Source organism: Drosophila grimshawi, unplaced genomic scaffold (genome assembly GCF_018153295.1).
Source record: "Drosophila grimshawi isolate 15287-2541.00 unplaced genomic scaffold, ASM1815329v1 contig_311, whole genome shotgun sequence".
Taxonomy (NCBI): Eukaryota; Metazoa; Arthropoda; class Insecta; order Diptera; family Drosophilidae; genus Drosophila; species Drosophila grimshawi.
The window spans coordinates 24,575,423-24,602,773 of NW_025063098.1; the positions used below are offsets into that span (position 1 = coordinate 24,575,423).

A 27,351-nucleotide genomic window follows, 5' to 3' on the forward strand; every position below is an offset into this window, starting at 1 on the left:
TCGTTTTACTTTTGGAAGATTAACAAAATCAGTTTTCGATGTAGTTTCATGTGAAATCTATGTAAATAAAAAACGATTTATAATAATATATAGCGATGGCCGAAGGACGTAAGAAGCAAATTTTGTGCTAAAATTTAAATTTAATTTTACAGCACTCTGCAAACAGCTGCACTGTTAAGTGCGGAGTTATCTGTAAGCTGGAGGAGTATAAATGTTAAGTGGACAGCCTGGTGTTATCGTAACGCGATATCGACAAGCTGGCAGGTCTCCTCGATATCGAGCATAATATCGTTGGGTATGTGCGAAGTATCGATACATTTTCTTACGCTGCTCAGTGCCCTCAATTAAAAATTAAATTACAAAATTTCACTGTTTCTGTTTATAATAAAACGTATTGCCTAAACGGTCTAGTTAACATTCAAGCACAAGTGGTAGTAACATTGTAGAACATGTCAACACCCGCACGCAGACGTCTTATGAGAGATTTTAAAAGGTAAGAAAACTACACACACACACACATTGATAATAGTCGTGATGTATGTGAAATGGAGAAACGGGGCAGCATATGTATACATACTTACGTCCGTAATTATGTATGTATGTATGTATGTACGGACATATGCCCGTGGAAAAGTTTGCGCAGCCAAAATAAAAAAGTGCTTAGGTTTGTGTGTGTGACCTGCGTGCGAGCTGTGTTTGTGTGCGTGTGTTTATACGTTGGCTTATTTTTTCGCTGCTCTTTTTCATTTGTGATAGTATTACAACAATAACAACATCAGTATATCAATAGCAACAACATTAAGAGTGCTGCACTTGCTGTCTGCGCCTTTGAGACTTGACTTTGAAGTATAGTACAAAAAGAAATAGCATGCAAACTAAATCTGCGCAAAGCAGAGCACAAAAAAAAAAAAACGGTGCAAAGCGTAATGTACAAAAATTCTTTTTCCCGTTTGTGCAATTGCGTCGCAGACAAAACATCAACGGCAACAGCAACAAATGCCAACCAGAGCAGAAAGCCTGAGAGCAACAATAATCAAATTGTTGTTCTCTCTGCGCTGCCGATTTTCCCCACACACACACAAAATAGTCATCTTCATCCTGATTTTCTCTGTTTCACCATATTTCATCATTCGCAGAGCGCACATTTAACCTTGTTGACTCATGCTCTGCTGCAGAGCAGCAAAGCAGCTGAACAGCAGCAGCGCACAGCGGAGCAGCGAGGCAGAGCAGCGCAGCGTCATGCGTCTCTTATTGGAATTTCATTCAAAGCTTTGCTTGTTTTTAGTGCTTTATGTTGTGCCATATGATTTCGTGTGCTGGCTCTACATTTATTTTTTGGTTGCAAATTTCTTCTTTTTTTTTGTTGCTGTTGTCAAATTCAATATTTGAAAATTAACTGTTTGATTGCATAAGGCACACTTAAAGGGTGGGTGCGTCTTTATTTACTATTCCTTGAGTAAATGTCAAGGCTGTCCCAAGGCAGCTGAAATCAAATGACTCCACAGCCTAGCAATACCCCAGTGCAGAAACTTTTTGTTTATCAGCATTTTTATCGGCAGGTATTTTTGCTATTTGCTTTGCTTTGTATGTTTTTTTTTTTTTGTTTAATCGATGATTTCATTTTGGGCTCTGTCATTTTGTATTGATTTAGGCGATTGAAGGGCGCGGCTGGCTTCTGTTTCTGCTGCTGCTGCTGCTTCCTCTGTTTCTCTTAGCTGTTGCACATGCTTACATATATATGCGTGTGTATGTCGGCGTGTGAGTGTGTGTGCTTGACCTATATGTAGTTGTGTCTGCGATGCCCCTGGGAACCAGTACTTAGAGAGTGGGTCTCGAAACGTGTCAATTGCCAGTTGATCTGGGTTAAGAAATGCAGTTTCTTGGTAAATTTCTTCGCTTTGCGGCCACTTATGTGAAAATACAGTGATCGCTCGCAAAATGGAACTTAATACTAATATTATTTGATAAATTCATGTATCAACCATCGGAGCGATCACTGTACCAATAATCATATATAGAACCTTTAAAAAAATAAATATAAACAGCAGCAGCTTCCAGTGAAAAATTTCTTGGCGCACACCGCTCAATGAACTCGCCAAAATGCAAAGTGCAACCCACACAAAAGCAGCTGATGATTGTAAACAGTAGCCACAACAACGAAAGCAATGAAAGCAACGCCAGGAGGCAAAGCGATATAAACAACATGACACGGCACTCATGTATGCTTGTATATACATTCTATATATATATATATATATATGGACATAGACCTCAAATTATTCGTCAGAGGCATGCAGAAATGATTAATGTACATGTTTTTAATTTCGATTCGCAGCGTTCAGTTGCTTCTGTTATTTTGCTTTGTTTCGCTAAAATAAATCAAAACAAAAACGCAAGAAAAAGTAGTGTAACTTAACATTTTTATATCATTACAAAAGCAACCAGGTACATAATAATTTTTAATGGTTATCCAACCTTTACAATTTGAAACTTTCTAAAATGGAATTGGAATTTATATGGAATTTGTTCAACAGATGTACCGCAATATAACAATCACAATCTATGGTTTTTATAATCGTATTTATTTTTGATTTCTCAACTCAATTGCAGACTTCAGGAGGACCCACCAACGGGTGTTTCGGGTGCGCCAACAGATAATAATATTATGATATGGAATGCTGTGATTTTTGGTCCACACGATACTCCGTTCGAGGATGGTACCTTTAAATTAACCATAGAATTTACGGAAGAATACCCAAATAAACCGCCAACAGTTCGATTCGTTTCGAAAGTATTTCATCCTAACGTGTATGCAGATGGTGGCATATGTTTGGATATATTGCAAAATCGCTGGAGTCCCACGTATGATGTGTCAGCTATATTAACATCTATACAGGTGAGTGTATACCATAAAATTCGTATTCGAAATGATTACAATAATAATACTATTTAATTGGTTTTCTAGTCACTGCTGAGCGATCCCAATCCCAACTCACCGGCAAATTCTACCGCCGCTCAGCTGTATAAAGAGAATCGTCGTGAGTATGAGAAGCGTGTGAAAGCCTGTGTGGAGCAAAGTTTCATCGATTAGCCATGCGCCCACATTAACACCAACAACAATAATAACAGCAACAGCAGAAGCAGGAGCAGCAGACACGACAGCACAAGCAGCAGCAACAGCAGAAGCACCAGCTGCAGCGACTTGCAGCAACAAGCTTCAATAACAACAACACGCAATAATATAAACAAGTTTAAATTAAATAATATCAGATATATTTATAATAGTTATAATGCTATGAAATTGTAACAGCTCCTAAAACCAACACACACCGACAGACAGACAGACATAAAACACACTACTTAGACAAGACAGACACACTCACTGACTCACTCACTCACTCACTCACATAGAAAACCAACCACACATACATATTTACATATACCCGCAAAACCGGACAGTTTATATTTTCGTCAAAATGTTTAATCGTAGATGCGATAACAAACATCAACATTAACAAGAACAACAACCCACTGAAGCAGCAAACAAAAAAAAGCAAAAAAGAAAGAGCAGCAATCACTTCAGGTGACATCAATAGATATTTATATATATCTCCTCAAGCCTCTCATAAGCTAACAATAATAATAACATCAACAATTCAATGTTATAATTCAAATAGCAGCAGAAAAAAGTTATTAATAATAATAATAAAAAAAAAATTATTAAAAAAACACGTCGGACAATTGCGTAAATTAGTTTTATTTGTAAATGTGCTAAAGGCTGCAAAGCAAATTTCTTAAATGTCGCCAGAAACCTATGCTATTAGCAAATAATTAAAAGAAAAAAAAAAACATAATATAAAAACTATAATACTTTTGATGTATGTATGTGTATGACATATTATTAAAAAGAAAAACTACAAAATGCAAAATGAAAAAATTAATGTCAAATAGAATGAAAGTTTGACTGTCAAACACCATAGATCAGTAATCAATTAAACTTGCCTTGATTTTAAAGAATGATTCAATGAATAGCAATATAATCAGCTAATTTAATTCGCTCGCTGCCTAGTTGAACAACCAAGCATTAGAGAACTTCTCGCCGGTGAGAACTGCAAATCTAATATATAATATGATGATTATTCGCACAAGCTACTTAAATTGGTTAATAAGTTTATTGGCAACAAGTTGTGAAATTTACTGCATGCTAACAAGAAGAAAACTAAACTACAATTATAATTAAAATTAAATGTTAGTTGTCAGCATGCAAATTAAAAAAAAAAAAAACAAAAAACTTCTTTAAGATCGGATCTATGATGCAATGCAGAAAAAAGCGCTTTCAGTGTAGTTTTGTGCTTGAACAAGATAAACATTAATAACTTAACTATGTATATTCTTATGCATAAAACTAATGGCTCTGTCCAGTGACCAATCCACACCTAACTAACCAATTATACTATGTGTAACTCGATGTGTTGATCTATGCGATGTCTCCATGTACATTAAGTTTGTATACTTCAAATTAAACTCATTTCAAGAAGTAATCTTTTAAGTTATACACCCAAAACACCCACACTTCCGAAACCCCTCAAAACGGATCAGACTTACATATATGCATAGTGATTAGTCTAAACACCTCATAACTGCCATTTGCCACTCTAAACAGCAACACTCTGATACACTCGAACATCTGGGCCAGGTCATTACTCATTATTTAGTTCTAGTTTTAGGCGGATACTTACAATCGATTGTTCTTATTTGTTTTCAAATTGCTATTCCTTTTGCTAATACCCTCCACTTATGCACTTTGTGTGTACGACGACGATGTCAATATCGATGATAATGATAATGATAATGATGATTATGATGCTCTGAGCATTATGTGAATCTATATGGATAATCCCTTATAGCAACAAGTTGTTTGTTTTTTTATTTTTTTATTTAATACATATTTCAAATGTACTCAAAAACTACTGCAATCCTTGTAGAGCTCTATTAAAGAGAACCCACAAAAGAAATGAAACAACAATTACAACAACAAGCAGCAAAATGAAGCAAATGATAACAATTTACCTTATAGATTTCAAATATCAATAAATGAAAGTATTACAAAAAATAAAAACAAACAGTGTTGAATTTTTATTAATTATTATATATTTTGCGGATACTATTTTTATACATTTAGGTTTCTTATTTTCACAATGGTGAATACCGGTTCAGCATACTTTGATACCGAAGGTATCATAGGGTTATGAAACCGATAAAATTGATATGGGCATATATCTCCTACGCCTATAGCTACTACAATATGAAAGGCAGACTTGGACGGTATTTTTTGACTACACCCACCCTATTATCATCTGTCAGCTGGTATTACTTATGTTATGAAAGCATTTGTTTTAAAAACGGTATATGTTTTATGAGACTTGTATTTAAAACTAACTAATGTGAAAATTGTATTGCCTTCAGATTCTGCATTAGTTCTAGGCAGTCTTCGACTTCTGTGATTCCAAATGAGCCTGTGGGACAATAATGGGGATTAATATACATACTGAAGCCAATATTATGTAGTGCCTACCTTTTCTGCTACCCTCAGCAGACTATCAAAGCTACTTTGACCTGTCTCCATGACCATGCCATGGAAGACCTTCGACTCACACTGAGTAAGGAGTTCGTAAGGTGATCCAAACTCGACTATTTGGCCAGCATCCATGACTATCACCTTATCCGAGTCCATAATCGTGTTCAGGCGATGGGCTATTGTCAGAACTGTGCACTCCCTGAACTTGTTCCTAATCGTCGTCTGAATGAGGGCATCTGTCTGTGGATCCACATTGGCTGTGGCCTCATCCATGACCAGAATACGGTTCTCCCGAAGAATGGCTCGTGCCAAACACACCAGCTGCCTCTGACCCACACTAAAGTTGGTGCCTCCCTCGGAGATTTTACTCTGGAGTCCACTCGGAAGATCGCTGATGACGGGCTTCAACTTGACCTCTTCCAAAGCATCCCACAGCTTGGCATCGCTGTATTCCTCGAAGGGATCAAGATTGTAGCGCATGCTGCCCGAAAACAGTACCGGTTCCTGTGGGATAATGGAGATCTTGCTTCGCAGATCGTGTAGTCCTAGTTCGTTGGTATCGCGGCTGTCGATGATGATAGAGCCATCGTTGTAGGACAGACGGAAGAGGGCGTTGATAAGCGATGATTTGCCAGCACCCGTACGACCCACAATGCCCACCTTTTCCATGGGTTTGATCTCGAAGTTGAGCGACTTGAGCACATACTTGGATTGCGGATCGGGGAAATAGCGTAGACTTAGATCATCGGCCACTATCTTTCCGTGTTCCGGCCAGGTGATGGGTGGTTTCCTGTTCAGCTCCGACTCATATTCACCCTCTGGCTCGATCTCATCGTACTCCACTACACGTTCAACGGCTGTCATGGCGTTCTCCAGCTCCGCCGATTGCCGCATGCCCCATTGAATCATACCAGTCAATCCAATGGCCTGGGTTATAGCTAATCCAACCTCACCGGAATTTTCAGGCGGATTAATGAAGTAATTGATTGTAATCATTACAATGTACAGTGTGCACAAGAGATCCAAGTAATAGCCAAAAGCACGATTAGTAGCGAGAAATGTGTAGTAACCGGAGCTGTGCAGATCCTGCAGATTATCAAACTCGGAAATCAATGTCTTCTCTGCGTCCAGTGCTCTTATAGTGGTGAGTCCATTTAGAGAGGCGCCGAGATGGGAATATATGGGAGATCTGGCAACTGCCTCCAGGCGTTTTACATCTCTTGATGTCTTCAGATAAAACTCTCTTATGTTATAGAAAATTATTCCCAGCACAACAGATAAGATTATATAATAGGGGTTTATAACGCAGATGACAACAATGATTCCAGTCAATATGAGGGAAACCTGTAGCACGTCCAACATTACGGTTGGCAGAAGTTCATCTATCTGGCCGAGATCCTTTGAGAACCGATTTAGTATCCGACCCGAGGGATTCGTATTGAAGAAGTACATTGCCGCTCTTGTGATGCCACGGAACATGGAATTATGAAGCTCAGTAGAACTCCGCATGGCCAGATTATAGAATAGCATAGTCCGTCCCAATGTAAGCAAGAGGGCCGCTATATTAAGGGCAGTGAAGTAATAGATATCGACGGGATCCGAGTCATCTGCTGTTTCATTCTTGTCAACCCTTAAGAGAAAAATTATTATTCTAATTGACTGCTGCATTCAAAAAAGACAATTACCAGTAAGCAAGGAAAACATCAGTTACGGAAGCCACAATCTGCGTGCCCACACAAAGGAACAATAGAAAGCATATTAAAAGCCAACTGCTGCCTGCCGCATAATATTCCTTATAGATACCCAAACCGATCTTGCCCTCGGATCGACTTTCTTGCACAGTCAGCGGCTCATCTTGAGCAATGGATTCGGTCAGAGAGCTCATTGAATTTATACTCTCTGCTTGTGACGTCTGGCGTAAAATCTTTTGTGACTTTGTATTATCAAATCTTTCACAAGCATCATTCATATTTTCATTTAGCTCGTCATCGCCCTTGTTGGGACGTATAAGCAGTTGTGCAAAGTTCAAGCCACTCTGCTGCATTGTGGCATATGTGCCCATTGCACTAATTTTACCCTTATCCATAATGACAATGAGATCGGCGTGCTCCAGGAACTGCAGCTGATGTGTGACCAGGATGACTAACTCACTTCTCAGATAGCCTCTCATGCACTGATCGAACAAGTGCCGACCCACATGAGTATCCACAGCGCTGAGTGGATCATCTAGGAGGTAGATCTCCGCACGACGGTACACAGCCCTTGCCAGACTGATGCGTGCCTTCTGTCCACCAGAGAGTGAAGCTCCTCGCTCACCAACGATCGTCTTATCACCATGAGGAAGTAGCTCAAAGTCACGCTCAAGGGCACACTTCTTCACCACTGTGCGATAGCGATGCTTATCCAGAGTCAATCCAAAGAGTATATTTTCACGAACAGTTCCCGTGAAGAGCCACGGCTCCTGGGAGGCGTAGGAATATTTGCCATTAACTTTGAGGCTTCCCTTCCCAACGGGCAGTTCGCCGAGAATGGATTGTATGAGGCTGGACTTGCCTGAGCCGACAGGTCCAATCACGGCCACCAGTTGACGACGACCTAGTTTGAGATTGATGTTGTCTAGAGTGTTCTCAGTTGCTTTGGCATCCCACTTGGCATGGAATTCGTTGAATTCAACAAGCGTCTGCTCATTGCTATTTTTTTTAGTCACATCTCCGATGAGAGCCCCGTTTTCTTTATCACTTTTTCTCTTGTCAAATACAGGTGACAGCATTGTATCAGATTTGTCCAGTCTTAGAATCTCCTCTCTATGCATAAAGGTTTCCAGACGCTTGATGGTTACCACAAGTTCCAAGAGTTGAGTTATGCTAATGGGAAAGAAATTGGTGAACGTTCGTTGAAGCAAAGTAAAGTACGCCGTGATGAAAAAGGCTTGTCCGGCAGTCAATATGTTTCCCAGTAGTACAAATCCAACTAGACTAACGAAGGTAAATGTGCGAGATAGACACATGCCAAAAGCAATGAGAATGCCACGAATATAGTTGACTTTCTTAATGCAGACCATCTCGTTTAGGCGCGTTAACTCAACGAGTTTTCCAAAGGGCTTCTCCCAGGCATACATCTTAATCACCTGAATGCCCGAAATGATCTCGTTCATCAATCGAACGCGCTCGTCAGTGCGTAGAGCTGTATGCAGCCTCAGCGTCGATGTCTTCTTCGCCAGATAAGATTGTAGGGGCATGACAAGCAACATAAGAGCAATGCCAAAGAAGCAAGCGACGCCAATCTACAATTGTATACAGATATTAAATTAATATGAGACTCCCTTCAATTCAATTCACACTTGCTGCTTACCTTTTCAAACATTAGATAGGTTATTACCACCAATTCCAGTGGACCCAGCCAGATATAATGTAAATTGACCAACACTGAATCGAAGCGTCCCACATCGTTGGACAGCAGATTTACCACCTGACCAATCGATGTGTCTCCCAAAGCATTATGGCTCAAGCGCAGAGCCTTCCGATATACCAAGCTGCTCAGCGCAACACGCATTTTCATGCCCAGATGGACTATGCCGAGCATTAAGGGATGTTGTGTGACAACTGAGAGCACGGAACCAACCATCAGGGCAACTGCATAGAATTTCGCCTTCATTGGGTCTGGATCCTCACCCGAAAAGTAGGACATAAGACCATAGAGGAAAATGGGCTGGGTTACTCTTAAATGAGATATATTTAAATTCAATGATCACAGAGAACTTGTCAATTTACTTACTTGGTAAAAAATTCCTTAGATCCCATTAACACTCCAGTGATAAACAGATGGAAGCCAAAGATGCGGACCATAACACGCCCTAATCGAGGCTGTTTCTTTTGGGCTGATCTCTGAATTACTTCTTCATCCCAGGCTGCGCTTAAGCGATCTCCAAGAGTATCTGAATATTATTATATATTATTTAGATTGATTATTATTCAACCGTATAAGTATTGTATATTTACTGAACTTACCTGATTTGTGTTCCTTTAAGGGACAATATAAATCTGGTTGTTGTAAAGTCTTTTTACGGCCTTTGAAGAACACAGGGAATACAAAGCTTCATGATATCAATGAACGAAATAAGATAAAATAAAGATTTTATAATGATCAAACATGGGAAAATATACACAGTAAGTAAAATTACTCGTTGATAAGAATTGTCGCTTTATCAACAAAGCTTTGGAGTCTTTTACGTAATGTTGTTTTTATTCAAGTTGGACATTGTTCATTCATTCATTCGAATCAATTAAAAGACAGATAATTGTGTACATTGGTTATGATTGGATTATCAATCCGGTATATCGGTTCGAAATTCATATATGACGTATTGATAGATAAGCGACCCGAAAACCCCGGCATCCCTGCCCTTAAAAATGTAGTGTGGGTCAATAATCTACTAATAAATAATATAGATAAGCAATTACATAAATTGGAACAGAAATAAATTAAATATTTATAAATAAAATACTGATTCATTAACTAATCAATTGTAGTACTCACCAGAACATTACCTCCGAAATTGGGTTGGAGCTCTCCCGGGGATTTTCTGGTAGCTCATCGGCTCTTGTTAGTGGCATTTTGTATTATTTGTAACTACTTATTTATTTCCTTGCTTTAAATAAAACAAACAATTAAGAAATTTATTACAATTTGTTAAGCCTATTATATTTCCATAAATTTTGATTAGTTTTAATTATGACTTTCATATTATTTTGGGTAATTTCCACAGTGCCAAAGATACAGCCAACATATCTCAATTAATGTGATCCCTTTTCATAACTATGCCAAATAAAACCACAAATATAATATTTCCACAAACGAAATTTCACAATACATTGAAATTGTCGAATTACAAAAAAAATACATAAATATCCAAACATATATACATACATCAATACTATTTTCGCTACAGATAACAAGCTTTCTGGTCGAGCGCGCAACTCGTTCTACTTCTCAGCTGATCAGTTCCCGCTTTTTATGCAAACTGTCCCACGAAGCTTTTCCTCTCGCAATTTGTGCTCTTCAGCTCGAATCGCAACTTTTTATCTGCGTTTTCATAGTAAAATACTATGGCTTATCAGTAAACACGAGAGAGATACAGAGAGAGAGAGAGAGAGAGAGAGAGAGAGAGAGAGAGAGAGAGAGAGAGAGGAAATGTCTGGAAATGTAATTGCTCTATTTCAAAATGTAACTGATTTGTTACTTAAGCTGCTGAAAAATTGATAAATGCAATTATACCTTTTTAGTCTTATAAGTTTATTTAAAGGTTATTTCGTAAAATAAAAAGCAATACATTAAGTAGCATTTAGATACATAAGGTTTCTCGTTCTTATTTTGACAATGTTGGATACCGGTTAATTTTAAAACAGTACATGTTCTATGAGACTTGTTCTTAAAACTAACTAATGCGAAAATGCCTTCAGATTCTGCATTAATTCTAGGCAGTCTTGGACTTCTGTGATTCCAAATGGGCCTGTGGGACAATAATAGGGATTAATATATATACTGAAGCCAATATTATGTAGTGCCTACCTTTTCTGCTACCCTCAGCAGACTATCAAAGCTACTTTGACCTGTCTCCATGACCATGCCATGGAAGACCTTCGACTCACACTGAGTAAGGAGTTCGTAAGGTGATCCAAACTCGACTATTTGGCCAGCATCCATGACTATCACCTTATCCGAGTCCATAATCGTGTTCAGGCGATGGGCTATTGTCAGAACTGTGCACTCCCTGAACTTGTTCCTAATCGTCGTCTGAATGAGGGCATCTGTCTGTGGATCCACATTGGCTGTGGCCTCATCCATGACCAGAATACGGTTCTCCCGAAGAATGGCTCGTGCCAAACACACCAGCTGCCTCTGACCCACACTAAAGTTGGTGCCTCCCTCGGAGATTTTACTCTGGAGTCCACTCGGAAGATCGCTGATGACGGGCTTCAACTTGACCTCCTCCAAAGCATCCCACAGCTTGGCATCGCTGTATTCCTCGAAGGGATCAAGATTGTAGCGCATGCTGCCCGAAAACAGTACCGGTTCCTGTGGGATAATGGAGATCTTGCTTCGCAGATCGTGTAGTCCTAGTTCGTTGGTATCGCGGCTGTCGATGATGATAGAGCCATCGTTGTAGGACAGACGGAAGAGGGCGTTGATAAGCGATGATTTGCCAGCACCCGTACGACCCACAATGCCCACCTTTTCCATGGGTTTGATCTCGAAGTTGAGCGACTTGAGCACATACTTGGATTGCGGATCGGGGAAATAGCGTAGACTTAGATCATCGGCCACTATCTTTCCGTGTTCCGGCCAGGTGTTGGGTGGTTTCTTGTTCAGCTCCGACTCATATTCACCCTCTGGCTCGATCTCATCGTACTCCACTACACGTTCAACTGCTGTCATGGTGTTCTCCAGCTCCGCCGATTGCCGCATGCCCCATTGAACCATGCCTGCCATGCCCATAGCTTGCGTAATGGCTAATCCTACTTCGCCCGAGTTTTCAGGCGGATTTATGAAATAGTTCAGAATAATTATCACAATGTACAGTGTGCAGAAGCAGTCCAGGTAATAGCCGAAGGCACGATTAGTAGATAGAAATGTGTAGTAACCGGAGCTGTGCAGATCCTGCAGATTATCGAACTCGGCAATCAGAGTCTTCTGTGCGCCCAGTGCTCTAATTGTAGGCAGTCCATTTAGAGAGGCACTGAGATGAGAATATATCGGAGATCTGGCAACTGCCTCCAGCCGTTTTATGTCTCTTGATGTCTTCAGATAAAACTCCCTTATATAGTAGAAGATTATCCCCAGGACCAGAGTGAGAATCAGATAATAAGGATTGGTGATGCAGATGACAACGATGATACCTGTCAATGTAAGAAAGATCTGAACCACATCCAGCATTACGGTTGGCAGAAGTTCGTCTATCTGGCCGAGGTCCTTTGAGAACCGATTCAATATCCGACCCGAGGGATTCGTATTGAAGAAGTACATTGCCGCTCTTGTGATGCCACGGAACATGGCATTGTGAAGCGTTGTCGAGCTGCGCATGGCCAGCTTATAGAATAGCATAGTCCTTACTAACGTAAAGAAGATGACGGCTATATTAAGGGCAGTGAAGTAATAGATATCGATTGGATCTGAGTCTCTGTCTGCAGCGTTTTTGTTCTTGTCAACCCTAAAATTGAGAATTGAAACGTATTATTCGATTTATGTGATCAATGAAAAGATAGATTGACTTACCAGTAGGCGAGAAACATATCAGCTGTTGAACCCACAATTTGTGTTCCCAAGCAAAGGAAGACCATGAAGCATAGCATGAGCCAACCGCTGCCTGCAGTTAAATATTCCTTATAGAGACCAAAACCTATGTTGCCTTTGACGCGCGTCTCTTGTGGAGCCATAGCTGCTTCATTTCCAATAGATTCCGTCAGGGAACTTAAAGAGCTAAAACTCTCATTGCGCGAGGCTTGGCGACTCGGTCTATTGCTCCGTGAGGCGAGGCTCAGACGATCCCAAATATCGCCAGCTTCACTATCACGATCATTTGACGTCTCGTCAGACTTGTTGGGATCTGTCAGCAGCTGTGCAAAGTCCAAACCGCTGCGTTGCATTGTGGCATAGGTGCCCATTGCACTAATTTTACCCTTATCCATAATGACAATGAGATCGGCGTGCTCCAGGAACTGCAGCTGATGTGTGACCAGGATGACTAACTCACTTCTCAGATAGCCTCTCATGCACTGATCGAACAAGTGCCGACCCACATGAGTATCCACAGCGCTGAGTGGATCATCTAGGAGGTAGATCTCCGCCCGACGGTACACAGCCCTTGCCAGACTGATGCGTGCTTTCTGTCCACCAGAGAGTGAAGCTCCTCGCTCGCCAACGATCGTCTTATCACCATGAGGAAGTAGCTCAAAGTCACGCTCAAGGGCACACTTCTTCACCACTGTGCGATAGCGATGCTTATCCAGAGTCAATCCAAAGAGTATATTTTCACGAACAGTTCCCGTGAAGAGCCACGGCTCCTGGGAGGCGTACGAATATTTGCCATTGACTTTGAGGCTTCCCTTCCCAACGGGCAGTTCGCCGAGAATGGATTGTATGAGGCTGGACTTGCCTGAACCGACAGGTCCAATCACGGCCACCAGTTGACGACGACCTAGTTTGAGATTGATGTTGTCTAGAGTGTTCTCAGTTGCTTTAGCATCCCATTTGGCATGGAATTCGTTGAATTCAATAAGACTCTCGTGATTGCCGTTGACCTTTGCCGCATCTCCGCTTTCGTTTTCTATTAGTGCACCATTTTTCGTCTGGTCGAGAGGTGCAGAGGTCGTGCCATCAATTGATCTGTCTTGGACGAGAGTCTCCTCGCGATGCATAAAGGTCTGCAGACGTCTAATAGACACCAAGAGCTCCGCGAACTGTCCGATGCCTTGTGGGAAGAACATGGTGACTGTGCGCCGGAGAATGTTGTAGTAGGCGGTGATGTAGAAGGCCTTTTCGGCGGTCAAGAGATTGCCGAGCAGCACATAGCCCACCAGACTGGCGAATATGAAGACGCGTGAGAGGAACATGGCGAAGGAGATGAGAATGCCACGTATATAGTTGACCTGCTTGATGCAGGTCATTTCTTTGAGACGCGTGAGCTCCACAAGCTTGCCAAAGGGCTTCTCCCATGCATACATCTTGATCACCTGAATCCCGGATATGATCTCGTTCATCATGCGGACACGTTCGTCTGTGCGAAGGGCTGTACGCAGACGCAGCACCGATGTTTTCTTGCCCAGGTAGGCCTGCAGTGGTAGAAAGAGTAGCATCACAGCGACGCCAAACAAAGCCGAAAATCCGATCTGTAAATGACCAAAGTCGTAAAGTAAAGTAAAGAAAAGTAATAAAAAGATGAAATATCCCGGAAGGACTACTCACCTGATCATACATAAAATACGTGACGACGATCAGCTCTAGGGGTGCTACCCACAAGTAGTGCACATTGATCAGCACCGTATCGAAGCGTCCCACATCGTTGGACAGCAGATTCACCACCTGCCCGATGGTCGTGTCTCCCAGGGCTGTCCGGCTGAGGCGCAAAGACTTGCGATATACTAAGCTGCAGAGGGCAATGCGCATTTTCATGCCCAGATGCAAGACACCCAGCATGTATGGATGGCCAAAGGCAACCGAGAACACCGTTCCCGCCATTAGGCCGGCGGCATAAAGCTGCGCCTTGGTCAAATCCGTATCATCGCCGGCAAAGTAGGCCATAATGCCAAACAGGCAAATGGGCTGCGTAACCCTAAAAGTTGTAAAATCTTAGAATCGATTTTATATACATATATAGAGAGAGAGAGAGCGATGCTCACCTGGTGAGCATCTCCTGGGAAATGAGCAAGAGGCCTTGGAGAAACAGAGGCCAGCCAAATACGCGACTCACAACGCGAAACAAGCGAGGCTGGAGATTTTGGGCAGATCGCCTAGCGACTTCCTCATCCCAGGCCGAGCACAGACGGTCGCCGAGCGTGTCTAACAGATAATATTAAATATTAAATATTAGTTCGGATAGAGAAAAAATGATGTATTGCTGTCACTCACCTGACTTGTGCTTCTTGAGCGGTTTATAGAGATCGCTTTGTTCCAGTGCTTTCTGGCGACCCTTAAACAAAACGGGCATCGCAAAGCTTTACGGATGAAACAAGAGATAATTAACACGTATATATTGAGATAGCGAGCGTTTTTTATAATGACAGAGCCGAGTTGTAAACATAAAAAATTCTATATTTATCAGTTGATAATAATAATTATAATGTACACCATCAAAATTGTCATGTCACAGAATTAAATAATGTCATAGATAAGTTTGACACCAAATTAATTCTTATTCAATTCTTTTAAAAAGTTAACTTTCGAAACAAACATAACTATCAAAAATAGATAATATATACATATACGTATGTAATTTAGATATAATAAGAATATGCATTGTCAGCAAGAGAAAACGAACTTAGATCTAGCCGTAACTCTAACAACCGTTTTTTTTTTTTTGCTAGATATTGACTGACGGATCTATTAGCACCTTGAAAGATAACATTTGAATTTCATTCAAGTCAAGCACGCACGTAGCAGTAATAGTTGGGAGTTGACTTGATTTTCTGCCAGTCATTAGACAATGTCAAAATCGGTTTAATGTTGCAGAAGCGCCAAATTGAAGCAGATAAGCATATAGTTTTATGGCAATCGGAATTCATTAGCTTACAGCTATATTTGGTCGACGGATGAAATTAAAGTTGCCTTAAGTGACAGCCAATTGAATGAATAACTTGAAAATACTTCACACAAATATATATGTGGACATGTTGACGAGTACATGAATATCGCCGCCGTTGGATGCCCAGTGGCTCGGACTCAAACTCAGACTCGGACTCGGAGTCGGACTCGGACTCAGACCAGAAGCTCGAACGCACAAACTATTTCAATTAAATGGCCCATTGAATACAATAATAATAATAATAATAATAATGAACTCGAGGCAGTTGTCATGCTGACCACACAACCCTAACCCTAACCGTATATATCTAACTGCCCAAAACCAATCCGAATCCGCATCCGTATTTGACTTACCAGAACATCTGCTCCGAGCAGCAGTTGGCCCGCTCCACGGGATTCTCGGGCAGATCATCGGCCTTTAATGATTGCATTTTTTTTTTTGTTTTGTTGCCTATTATTTTGATTTAATTGCTCAGTTGTATAAGTTGTATAATTACGTTTTACACACCGTTTTGTATTCACTTATTATTTGCATTTGATTTGTTAATTGATTTGTTCGAATATTGGCGACTTTTAATTTGTGTTTGATTCGATTTCATTAGCATCCCAAACAGAAATGGAGACACGCGCTGCCCGTTAATATAATTATTTAATGTTTAAAAAACATAGATGTCCGCCTCTGTTTTTTTCCACTCCACTCACAATGTTGTTTGACTTCGGATGTTGTTACATCTATTCTAAAAACGTTCCACAAAGCATGCTGTTTTGATAGCACTAATACGATCGGCAGTTTATCTTTTGCACAAGTCCCACAGCACTCTTGCATCACATACGTTTGAGATAGTGTACGAATATATAGATAATGAAATGTTGCTTTTTATTGTTATTTTTTTTCTTTTTGTGGTGCGTAAAAGTTTTGAATGTAAATTCAAAGTGCCGCCGTCGTCGCCACCGCTCGCAGGTCGTTGTGCACGCTCCGATCGACGAACTCGTTCTAACGAGCGACTCACCAGCGGCCGTTGTTTTAGAGCAAAATTAATAGCAACCAGTATAAACAAATGTTTGCTCTCCCACATAACAATCACTCTCCCATTGAGCTTTTGCATTGCGAATTTTTGCGTACAGATTGATGGAGATATGAATAGCATCGGTCGCTCTCTCGCTTTCTCTCTCGCTCATTCGCTCTCCTTCACTAACTCTCTTTTGAAATGCTGCCAATCACACGTGTTGATTTTGGCCTTGACATATCAGTCTTATGATAAGCTTTCATTTGCTTGTTGTCTAACTTGATTGGCGTTATCAGGCAAAAGCTTTTGTTGTAACCGTTATCTATGCATGCTGTTAACCAAAATGTCGGACAAATGAAAGAATGAAGAAAGTACAATGTGATTTACTAAAAAATAAACACAAGAGCAGCGATAAATTGTGTCTGATATGGTCAACATATTTACACAAAAGCTTATTGAATAAAGCGACAGAAATGCGCAACTAACACGATTTAATGGTTCAATTACGAGCAGTACTTGATCTGCTTTGCTAGCTGAACTGCTTGGCTAACGACAACGGTTCGTGTCTCGGCTGATTTCAAGCAGTGCAAGTGGAACAACATATTTTTGAATTTGAATTTTATTTAGCTTTGCGCGCAGAGCATTTCAAAAGATTTGTTTATTAAAATAACTTGCCAGAACACAAAAGAAGAAGTGGAATTAAATTAAAATAAGATGTAACCAAAAAGGTACATCTGAATCTTGGTTGCTTTCAGAGTTTTCATATAATTAGAAATATGCAAACTCTCGTTAATGTTGCATTTATGAAAGTCAAGATACAGCTGCATTGCAGAATGCTGAAGTCTTTAATTGAATTAATGCGATAAGAAAGCGAGAAAAGGAAATATAATTCGGCTAGCGTGACTTGAATAAGTCTTTTGTGATATTGCATACGACTGCCTTTTTATGACACATAATGCTCGATTAGATTACGTGTCCGATTCGCTAAATCGAGATAGATATACACTTTACTATATATATATAGATATATATACATATATTTTTTTAGCAGAACACGCCAATTCTTATGGCAAACGTGGGTGTTGCCGGTGGCCCACAATTTATATACAAATATATATATACATATAATACATAATAATAATATGGGATTGGTGGCACTTGAACTTGCAGTTCTCACAGTGTTTTGTGATATGCCACAATACTTATGACAGTTATGTGGACGGCATGTTTGACTCAATTAAACTGCAAGCAATTCATATATATGGGCGAGGTGCGAGAAGTATGTTTAATATATACTTGCATAAATAATACATCTGCACATGTGATCATAATAAATTCTTAAAAAAACTATACACACTTCGTTTTTTTATTTTATACTTATCTTTACTTAATAAATCGATTATTCTACTGTGAAAATAATTGATATAAATTTGAAAAATAGATTTATTTAACGGTCGATTATCGATTTTGACTTTTAAATTAAATTTCATCAGCATGTAACTATAAAATGATTACACAATATGACACATAGCCTTTTTATAAGCAATAATCTTATTTATCAGTTTGCTTAAAATAAATACATTTTCCACCTTTATTTGTCATAAATTCATTTTTACCCATATCGATTTCGCAGTCATAAAACTTTGAGCTCTCTCTCTCTCTCTCTCTCTTTCCTTCTATCTCATTTGAGAACTTCACTTAGAGCTTTTACTCAAATCGTCTCATCTGGCAACGCTGTGAGTCTATATAAAGTTCATACAAGCGCGAGCTCTCATCAGTGGTGGTCCGATTTTCGTGAAGCGCAATTCAAGCAACCCAATCTCTATTCAAAATGGCATCTTTCGTTGGCAAGAAGTACAAACTGGACAAGTCCGAGAACTTCGATGAGTACATGAAGGAGTTGGGTAAGTGAACAACAGCTAGGATTCTACTAATTACTGTTATGTCAACAATATTGTCACGTGGACACGTGTTGTAAAGTAAAGTACAGTTAAGTTGAGTGAGCAAAAGAGCGTGGGAAAGAAGCCGAAAAAAGTGCCGCTAACCGGCCGGCAACTTTTTATTATCGCGCAGATGTGCAAGAGAAAGAAGATGTAAACCAAAAGGAACGAAAAACGTGGTTACTGCAAAATTCTCTCTTTTTTTGGAGCATTGGGAGCTGCTCCAATTTGTTGGCTGAGAATATTTAAGGTGCAAATCGTATAAAAGTAATAGTCTCCTTGTACGGGGCGAGGTGCAATGGGTTAATAAACCTGAAAACTATTTAAAATGAAATGTCTGCTTGGGGGGCAGACGGGTATTTTAATGGGTTCTAAATTACTATTCAGTCTGTGTGTGTGTGTGTGTGTGTAGAAAGCATGGCACATACAAAAATTGAGATATGGCTATTTTTTTTTTTTGTTTTTTTGCAAAAGTTATAAAAGTAATTTGCGAGTTGCGAACTTTGTTCTGTTTAGATTATATAGTCTAGTAGCCAGCCAGGTGTAGTTGAAACATTTTGAGGAACTAGGGGAAATTTGATTCGGTGTCTCGTAGATTGTGGCACTGTTATTTTGTTATTATTTGCATTTGCGGTCTATGTGCGGTTGAGAAAATCGAATCCCAAACGGCTGCTGCTTAGTTTGCTTAGTAACGAGGTCTCAATTTTCAGCCAAGTTTATAAGTTGTTGGTAACGTGAAGTGGGCCTTAAGCCGCCTTCAATAACGACACTTTGAAGAGGTTTGCATTACCGATTTTTAATAGTGAAAATACCTCTCGACATGTGGTGAGAGACTTGAGATATATATATCTGATTGCTCTTCCATGCAGTCAAAGTACACAGTACAATTGATAAACAATATACCTGCATGTATATATACATAAAGGTATAATGGTTTTTAATTTTTGCGATATGAATTGCTTTTTTATTTATTTTTTTTTTTTGCACTTGGCACCTGATTACACTATTTTTTTTTGTTGGATGGCAACGCAAGTGATAATAAGTCTAGGTTATTTTCTAGGGGTGCTTATCTATGCCATGAAATACATGCACACAGCTGCAAGGGTTCTCAAAATTTATTGATGTAGATTGGCAGAGAGAATATATTTATATATATCGAACCATAAAACACTTGAGACCCAAAGGTTGTCCACTTAAAACTTGTATAAGTACATAATTGAGCATAATTGATTTGTCTGTGTTTGATGGATTGGTCAACAAGGGGGCATGTACATATATAATATATATATATGAATATAAATATATATATTTGTAATTGAGTTATACACTTGATCTGTGCATTGTGCGATAAGGTTGCTTGCATTTATTTGTTGCTCCTCCAGCATTTGCTATATTTAGGCGGACAAATTGATAAGTACCGGAGGCTGTATGTATATAACAGCGGGTACACATCCCTCCACCCCCACCCCCCCATCCACTTCGCTGCCTGCACTGTTAACCTTGAGCACGACTCTTGTGGTATGTGGATGTGGATGTGTCTGTGTCGGGGTTACTTGTCGGCAACTTCATAATTCATCTTGATTATTTCAATTAAATACAATATGATTTGCATTGTGCATGTTTTGTGGGGGTCCTCAACATTGACGGGCTAATTCAATTAGTAACTGTCCAAATCTTCAAACTTTTTGAATGCACTTGCACATACTTTTACATACTTTATATACGTATATATATATATATATATATATATGTTTATTTAAATCTTCTTTATTATAATATCAAATATTTGTAATTTATTTAATTTTTTCATTGTAAATCCTCTTTGCAGGTGTCAACATGGTGCTGCGCAAGATGGGCAACTCGGTTAGCCCCACTGTGGAGGTTACCGTGGATGGTGATACATACACCATGACGACCACATCGACTTTCAAGACCTCTGCCATTAGTTTCAAGCTGGGCGAGGAGTTCGATGAGGAGACTCTCGATGGCCGCAAGGTCAAGAGTATCATCACCCTCGATGGCAACAAGCTGACCCAGGAGCAGAAGGGTGACAAGCCCTCGACCATTGTGCGCGAGTTTAGCGACAGCGAGCTGATTACCGTAAGTACAGTCCCATGAAAAGCGAACTCACCCAAATGAATTTTAACTTGATTTCTTTCTTCCTCATTTAGACGCTGACCATTGGCGCCGTGAAGAGCGTGCGCGTCTATAAGGCAGTCTAAGGAGCATTTTTCACTGCGCGCAACATGACTGAATTTTCTATCGATTGTCTAAACAGCTTTTGCATTACGAACTAACTAATTCCCCAGTTTAGTAATAATACGTACATATATTGTTATTGATTAACAGCTAAATGAAAAGAACTGCACATTAATTCTAATGTTTATTTATAAACACATGCAGCTGCATTAAGCATCTGAATGACATCTGAAAAACTTTCAAAATGCATTTGAATAAAACTAAAATTTCGCTTAAAGTTTGATTAATTTGTGATGGTTTTTATGTTGACTTAATTTAAACTCAACTGTACATATTTTTAATTAGAATTAGAATTAGATTTTCTACATATTTATATTTCTCGTACGCTCCACTGTATTCTATGATATTTTCTGATGGGTTTCATTTTACTTCTGATGGGTTTCATTGTTCAGGGTCAAAAGTTGCACTTGTCGGATTTTGTTTGATATTTGGATATCGGTTTGCATGAGAGAAAATTGAGAAGTCTTCAGTTATTTCTAGACGTGCTCAACAATTTTTGCCCACTGTATATTGAAAGGCGACTCTCACGTAATTCCTTACTTAACAGCTTATGCGTTGTGCTTGTGTGGGTGGCCTGGACCTGGAACTGGCGCATGCGCAGTACAGTTAAATGGGGACAACAGTGAGTAAATCAAAAGTATACGTTCGTTTTAGTTAACAGTTGCAGTTTGCCGGTTCTAGTTTAGTTTAAAGCTCCGTCGTTATCCACATGGCTGCTGATTAAATAAATATTATTTGGTAAATTAATACGACGTGCCATTAAATGATAAGCATTATGTCGTAACGCTGGCAAAAGTGTAATAACTGTACATGGACTTTGATTAATTAATATCTAGGTATAAACTTACAAACAAAGCCAGCACAACATATACTTGTGTGTGTGAGTGTTTATGTTGTGTAATCGCTGTTAAGAAAAAAACGTTTGTCTATTTTGCGGCTGTTTGTGTTGCGCGCTCGTTTGAAAAGTTCTACAAATTAATACATTTTTTTCTCTTGTCGCAGCGCAAGGGCGAGCTTTTCCAGTTGAAAAAAGCTCTCAACAAGTTGTAAAATGCCAAACGAGTTTTGCTGATTAAGAGACGCAGATCTTTTTTCTGCCGCGTCGTCATAAAAAAAATTCAGTATCACGCCATCGTCGTTACTTTTGCTCTTCGTCAGCGGCATTTGCTTTTGCCTTCGCTCTCGCTCTCGCTCTGGCGCTCTCACTCTGTCGCTTGATCTTGAGCGAGAAGCAGTTGGTTGGTGCTTGCTTGTCTGCATGCTTACAATTGGACTGCTTATTTGAATTGGCGTAGCTTTCTCTGCGATTGGAAAATGGAATTTTTTCCATAGCGTGAAGGCAGTTGAGTTGTTGCCCTAGCCGCGAACGGGTCGCATTCGCATTCCAATCAGCTCATCAAACGGCCAAAAAGCACCAGATCCCAAAAGCTCTAATTATTGCATTTATTCGATTGTAATTAAGTGAGTTGAGTTCCAGCAAAACGCTCAAACTTCCATTTACATGCTTGAGTGTATGTTTTTCTAATCAGAATTTTTCGATCGCCAGCGGTTCCAGTCCTCCAATTTGAACTGAATGTGTGTGTGTGTGTGTGTGTGCGTATGTGGACACACCGAAAAGTTATCATAAAACGTTGTTTATCTTTATGGCGACTGTTCGAGTTTGTTAAAAGGCGGTGTAAATTAAATGAAATTCATGAATAAATATGCATAATTTTTGCTGTTAAATCCATTATTAATTATGCGATTGCAAGTCTTATATAACAATAAAAAAAAGCCAAATAAAAAAATAGAGAGTGAGCGAAAAGAACATTGATTGCCAGTATCAATTATCAGACGATCTTAAGTAATCACAATCAGCTAAAGATGTTTCAATGGCAAAGGGGAAAAAAACTAGACCAAACACACATTAGTCACATTAAATTCGTGTCTGTTCTTATACAACATATTTGGTTGTTGTTTGAACTTTGGATTCAAGGTGAGAACAGCGCGATAAAATCATGAATTGTCACGAAATAAGCAAATGTTATAGATTAGCAATAAACTATAAGCAAACAATGTACTTTGCAACGCTTCCAATTACCAAACAATTTGTATTTTCTAAAAAAAAAGTGTATTGTATATTATATATTATATAATTAAGACACTAGCAAAAGAATTGTCTGCTTGAATATTGTATAATGCCTTGAATATTATGATTCTTAATTCTGAAAGTGATGAAGTGATTTTCTAGCGGCTGCTCTTGTTAGCCATTCAATTTTGTATGCGCCTACTATTTGCCTACACACACATGTATACAGATTCCCAACTTGTTATTTATTTTGAAAAAACAATCAAAAATAAAAATTTTGTTTCTAGTCTAATCAGTTTAAAAACTCTTCACTAACCGATGCACACCAATGTCCACAGATTAATATGGATCGTAGGTTACCTAGCCCCTTTCTGTGTCGTCCCTGGATGATCGACAGAGGAGCCGCCGCGGGAGCTGGCGGCTCCAAGGGACTCAAGGGTATCGTTGCCGGTGGCATAACTGGCGGCATTGAGATCTGTATAACATATCCCACCGAATACGTGAAAACGCAACTGCAGCTGGACGAGAAGGGGGCCAATAAGCGATACAACGGCATTGCCGATTGTGTCAAGAAGACGGTGCAACAGAAGGGATTCTTTGGTCTCTATCGCGGTCTGAGCGTCCTCCTGTACGGCAGCATACCCAAATCAGCAGCCAGGTCAGTTTTCCAGCTCACTCCTCTGAATGTAATTTGATTTTGATTTGTGTTCGCTTCCAGATTTGGTGCATTTGAATTCCTGCGTTCACACGCCGTCGATTCTTCGGGCCAGCTGAGCACAGCGGGCAAGCTGCTCTGCGGCCTGGGTGCTGGCGTCTGTGAGGCTGTCATCGCTGTCACGCCCATGGAGACGATCAAGGTGAAGTTCATCAATGATCAGCGCAGTGCGAATCCCAAGTTTAAGGGCTTTGCCCATGGCGTCGGACAGATTGTCAAGGCGGAGGGTATCAGTGGCATTTACAAGGGTCTCACACCAACGATCATGAAGCAGGGCTCCAACCAAGCCATTCGCTTCTTTGTCATCGAATCCCTGAAGGATATGTACAAGGTAACCAAGTCAATGAGCAACTTGTGTGTTGTGTGCATCACTCTTTAATAATAATCATCATATCTCATCTCATCGCAGGGTGGTGATCAAAATAAGCCAGTGCCAAAATTGATTGTGGGCGTTTTCGGTGCGATTGCTGGTGCCGCCTCAGTGTTTGGCAACACACCGTTGGATGTGGTCAAGACGCGCATGCAGGGTCTGGAGGCATCCAGGTACAAGAATACGGCGGATTGTGCAATGCAAATAATGAAGAACGAGGGCTTGGGCGCATTCTACAAGGGCACCGTGCCGCGTCTGGGTCGTGTGTGTCTCGATGTGGCCATAACATTCATGATCTATGACTCCTTTATGGATCTGTTCAACTCCGTTTGGAAGGGCTAAAGCGGATTTATTCCTATCGTGCATGTTACTTTGACCTAAATTTGACCTAGTCAACTGTTACAATATTTGATACAACCCAAATCACACACACAACACACACACACAACAAGTAGGCAAACTCACACACACAAGCAAGATTTTATGGGAATTATTTCGATTGCATTTATTGTATAAATAAAATGTGTCTGTGCATTTAGTAACTAACTGCGAAATATGTTTGGCTTTGGGCCAACAATTTAGCCAATTTCGAAGGCATTTCAATTGATACCGCACAATATTTAGTAGAGCGTTTCTCTAATACAGATATATAATCTGGAATATTACGGAAATTGTACAGACATTTAATTGTAATGAAATAAGACTTTCTTAAAATTGAACATGCATGCACAAAGATTTGCACGATTTAGTGGCAATTGAAGTTGTCTACTTATAGGGAATATCTATATATATAAATAAATATATATATGTATATATATATGCTTGCACCATTGAAATATATATTAGGCTAGAAGTAGTTAACTAGAGCAGCTAGCGTATCACGTTCAGTGGTATCGACGCATGTTTGCTGCTCAAAATTCTGGCCAGCGTTTCGTCCAGCGGCGCGCTGAGCTCCTGCCAAATGCATTTGCCAATTAGCGAAATCTCTTCGAGCGGTGGCCGGAACGCAACCAATAGATTCAGACAGAGTCCATCGCTGTCCGCCTCGCCAGTTGTCGCATGCTCCACACTGAGAAGACCATGTGGCCGATGCTGCGGCAGCTCAGCGCCAAATATCTCAATCATGAATTTGCGCAACGTTGAGTGCAGGCTGCGATTCGGATGCATTTCCACAGTGGGAAAATGATGGGCATTCTTCTCGCTAATCAGTATGTTCATCGAGTTGGTGGCACGCTTCCGTGCCACGGCCAGCACACGCAAATAGTTGTGCTTGTGCGGATAACGTGTGGGCAGAATATTCGCATGCCACTGCTGCAACTGCGATTGCTTGTCGGCCTTTGTCTGCTTCTCATGCTGATGATGGGCGCGACCGATGTCGATAATGTTGAGTATATCGTTGGCACGCAGCGGCACCTCTTTGGGATCGCGCAGCCAGAGCGCCTGTATCGACTCCGCATCCGCTTCGGATGGTGTTTTTAAACGGCCGCCCGTAATGCGACCCGTTAGCACAAAACGAAACCAGGAGCCACCGGCTGATTCCACGGCCAGCAACGTTGTCATCTCCGCATTGAGACCGGTCTCCTCGAACAGCTCGCGTGCGGCCGCCTCCGTGATGGATTCACCTTTTTCCATGCGACCCGCGGGCAGATACCATTTGCCTGGCCAGACAGCCAAAGAGTGGAAGAGACAAATAGAGAGAGAGTTGGATCAGATGGCCATGTGTTTTTCAGTGTGTGTCTCTTTTACTCACCTGCGCAGCTGGGCTTGGCCTCCTCGATCATGAGCAGCTCGTCGTGCTCATTGAACAGCACACAGGCCACAATATAATTGATCGTCTGGCCAACTTTGGGCACAAAATCGGAGGCAGTTGATGGCTGCACACCCTGCGCCTCCGCCGTGGCATTTTGCTCTTTAAGCGAGAAGTCGCATAATTCTTGCGTTATATCGCCCAGATCGGAGCCATTCAATATGCAGCGCACTTTCTCCTCAATGCTTGACATCTTCTTAAAGTGGTCTATATATATAGATATATATATATATATAAATGTGTTTGTCGTGTCTGCTTTAAGTGTGGCCTAATGTGAAAGTGGCGTTAGAATGATTTTTTTTTTTGTATTTGTTGTGTATTTGGCAACGTCAAACTTACGTTTAGCTTAAAATTGCGTTGTGACTCAATTTGAGAAACATGCTCAGCGCTGAGTTATGCATATGGCAGCTTTATGCAAATTACAATAAGAAGAAAAAAAACAGAAAAAACAACTAAAGAATTTTTGTTGCGCGAGAGAGAATTCGATGCGAAACGTGCTCAAGAGTGGGCAAGATGTGACTGTGGCTGTCGTTGTTCCATTGTCGCCTCGGCCATGCCAATAAAACGGAGCAAAACACGGCAATCAACAAAGTTGATGTTGTTGTTGCTCACACAGGTGCTTAGTAGTCTGCTAACGACAACAGTACGTTTTTTTTTTCTTCTCTTTTTCTATTGATATCGCATAGATGTCAAAACACAGCAACAACAAAAGCGGCAAGACTGGTTTTGCACCAGCTGGAGAAAGTGCATTGGAATGTTTGCTGGCGCTCCTGCTTTGGCTGGTTATATTCTTCTTTTTGCAGCTGGCGGCAAGGAATAGTGCGTTACTAATTATTTAACACAATTAAGAATTAAGTGCTTTGTTTAAATATTTGTTTGTCGAATTTTGTGATATTATTGTACGATTTGATGGTCTGGCAACGCTCGACATTTGTTTACAAATGCTTGTAAGTGTGACCGTAGCACTGTTAAGCTAAATAAACCTCAAAGTTCTAATAAATGACATATTTGGTATTAAACTCAAGACAGCTGTTTATGCTGTTGGGCGGTTCAAAAAGGGTGGCTCAAGTTAATATCGTAGCGCTTTTTTAAATTACTGCAAATATTGATGTCAGCGGATGATGCGTATGTAAATCGGATGTGATAAAGATAACAATCGCTTAATTTCAACTGAAAATTAGCAAGCAAACAGCAAAAGGGCGGCACTCTCTCTCCCACTTGATAGATTAATGCAATTTAAGTAGATAATATATATTTGTATGTATGTACGTCGGTGTATTATCGTTGCCATTGCCATTGCCATTACTATTA

The 27,351-nt window shown here is 40.3% G+C and overlaps 6 protein-coding genes across 10 annotated transcripts; 3 read left to right on the forward strand and 3 right to left on the reverse strand.

Annotated features, from left to right (window-relative positions):
- The first annotated feature begins 287 nt into the window (after positions 1-287).
- LOC6568090 (ubiquitin-conjugating enzyme E2-17 kDa) lies at positions 288-3,679 on the forward strand. Its single transcript, XM_001994557.2, has 3 exons — positions 288-493; positions 2,611-2,896; positions 2,966-3,679. Exons 1-3 carry the CDS (start codon positions 450-452, stop codon positions 3,089-3,091), a joined length of 456 nt encoding a protein of 151 aa, XP_001994593.1. The 5' UTR covers positions 288-449; the 3' UTR covers positions 3,092-3,679.
- A 1,482-nt stretch (positions 3,680-5,161) lies between these two features.
- LOC6568089 (probable multidrug resistance-associated protein lethal(2)03659) lies at positions 5,162-10,226 on the reverse strand. The gene is made up of 7 exons (XM_001994556.3): positions 10,115-10,226; positions 9,586-9,671; positions 9,353-9,512; positions 8,930-9,296; positions 7,264-8,861; positions 5,576-7,208; positions 5,162-5,516 (listed from the first exon to the last, which is right to left on the reverse strand). Exons 1-7 carry the CDS (start codon positions 10,189-10,191, stop codon positions 5,481-5,483), a joined length of 3,957 nt encoding a protein of 1,318 aa, XP_001994592.1. The 5' UTR covers positions 10,192-10,226; the 3' UTR covers positions 5,162-5,480.
- A 627-nt stretch (positions 10,227-10,853) lies between these two features.
- LOC6568088 (probable multidrug resistance-associated protein lethal(2)03659) lies at positions 10,854-16,864 on the reverse strand. The gene is made up of 7 exons (XM_001994555.2): positions 16,229-16,864; positions 15,203-15,288; positions 14,974-15,133; positions 14,540-14,906; positions 12,851-14,463; positions 11,147-12,785; positions 10,854-11,087 (listed from the first exon to the last, which is right to left on the reverse strand). Exons 1-7 carry the CDS (start codon positions 16,303-16,305, stop codon positions 11,052-11,054), a joined length of 3,978 nt encoding a protein of 1,325 aa, XP_001994591.1. The 5' UTR covers positions 16,306-16,864; the 3' UTR covers positions 10,854-11,051.
- A 1,537-nt stretch (positions 16,865-18,401) lies between these two features.
- On the forward strand, positions 18,402-21,297 carry LOC6568053 (fatty acid-binding protein, muscle). Its single transcript, XM_001994554.3, has 3 exons — positions 18,402-18,785; positions 20,650-20,921; positions 20,993-21,297. Exons 1-3 carry the CDS (start codon positions 18,713-18,715, stop codon positions 21,041-21,043), a joined length of 396 nt encoding a protein of 131 aa, XP_001994590.1. The 5' UTR covers positions 18,402-18,712; the 3' UTR covers positions 21,044-21,297.
- A 440-nt stretch (positions 21,298-21,737) lies between these two features.
- Positions 21,738-24,775, forward strand: LOC6568052 (putative tricarboxylate transport protein, mitochondrial). 4 transcript variants are annotated; one of them, XM_032740379.1, is made up of 4 exons: positions 21,738-21,818; positions 23,487-23,806; positions 23,867-24,194; positions 24,273-24,775. In XM_032740379.1, exons 2-4 carry the CDS (start codon positions 23,493-23,495, stop codon positions 24,573-24,575), a joined length of 945 nt encoding a protein of 314 aa, XP_032596270.1. In that variant the 5' UTR covers positions 21,738-21,818; positions 23,487-23,492; the 3' UTR covers positions 24,576-24,775. The 4 variants fall into 4 exon arrangements, with proteins under 4 accessions (XP_032596270.1, XP_032596269.1, XP_032596271.1 ...); XM_032740378.2 differs by lacking the exon at positions 21,738-21,818 and adding an exon at positions 22,422-22,541; XM_032740380.2 differs by lacking the exon at positions 21,738-21,818 and adding an exon at positions 22,442-22,533.
- Positions 24,776-24,895: 120 nt separating this feature from the next.
- LOC6568051 (8-oxo-dGDP phosphatase NUDT18) lies at positions 24,896-26,903 on the reverse strand. Of its 2 annotated transcripts, none has more exons than XM_001994552.2 (3): positions 26,380-26,903; positions 25,984-26,247; positions 24,896-25,891 (listed from the first exon to the last, which is right to left on the reverse strand). In XM_001994552.2, the coding sequence occupies exons 2-3, from the start codon at positions 26,231-26,233 to the stop codon at positions 25,104-25,106; spliced, it is 1,038 nt and encodes a 345-aa protein (XP_001994588.1). In that variant the 5' UTR covers positions 26,234-26,247; positions 26,380-26,903; the 3' UTR covers positions 24,896-25,103. The 2 variants fall into 2 exon arrangements, with proteins under 2 accessions (XP_001994588.1, XP_032596267.1); XM_032740376.1 differs by having other exon boundaries at positions 25,984-26,308.
- Positions 26,904-27,351: the final 448 nt, after the last annotated feature.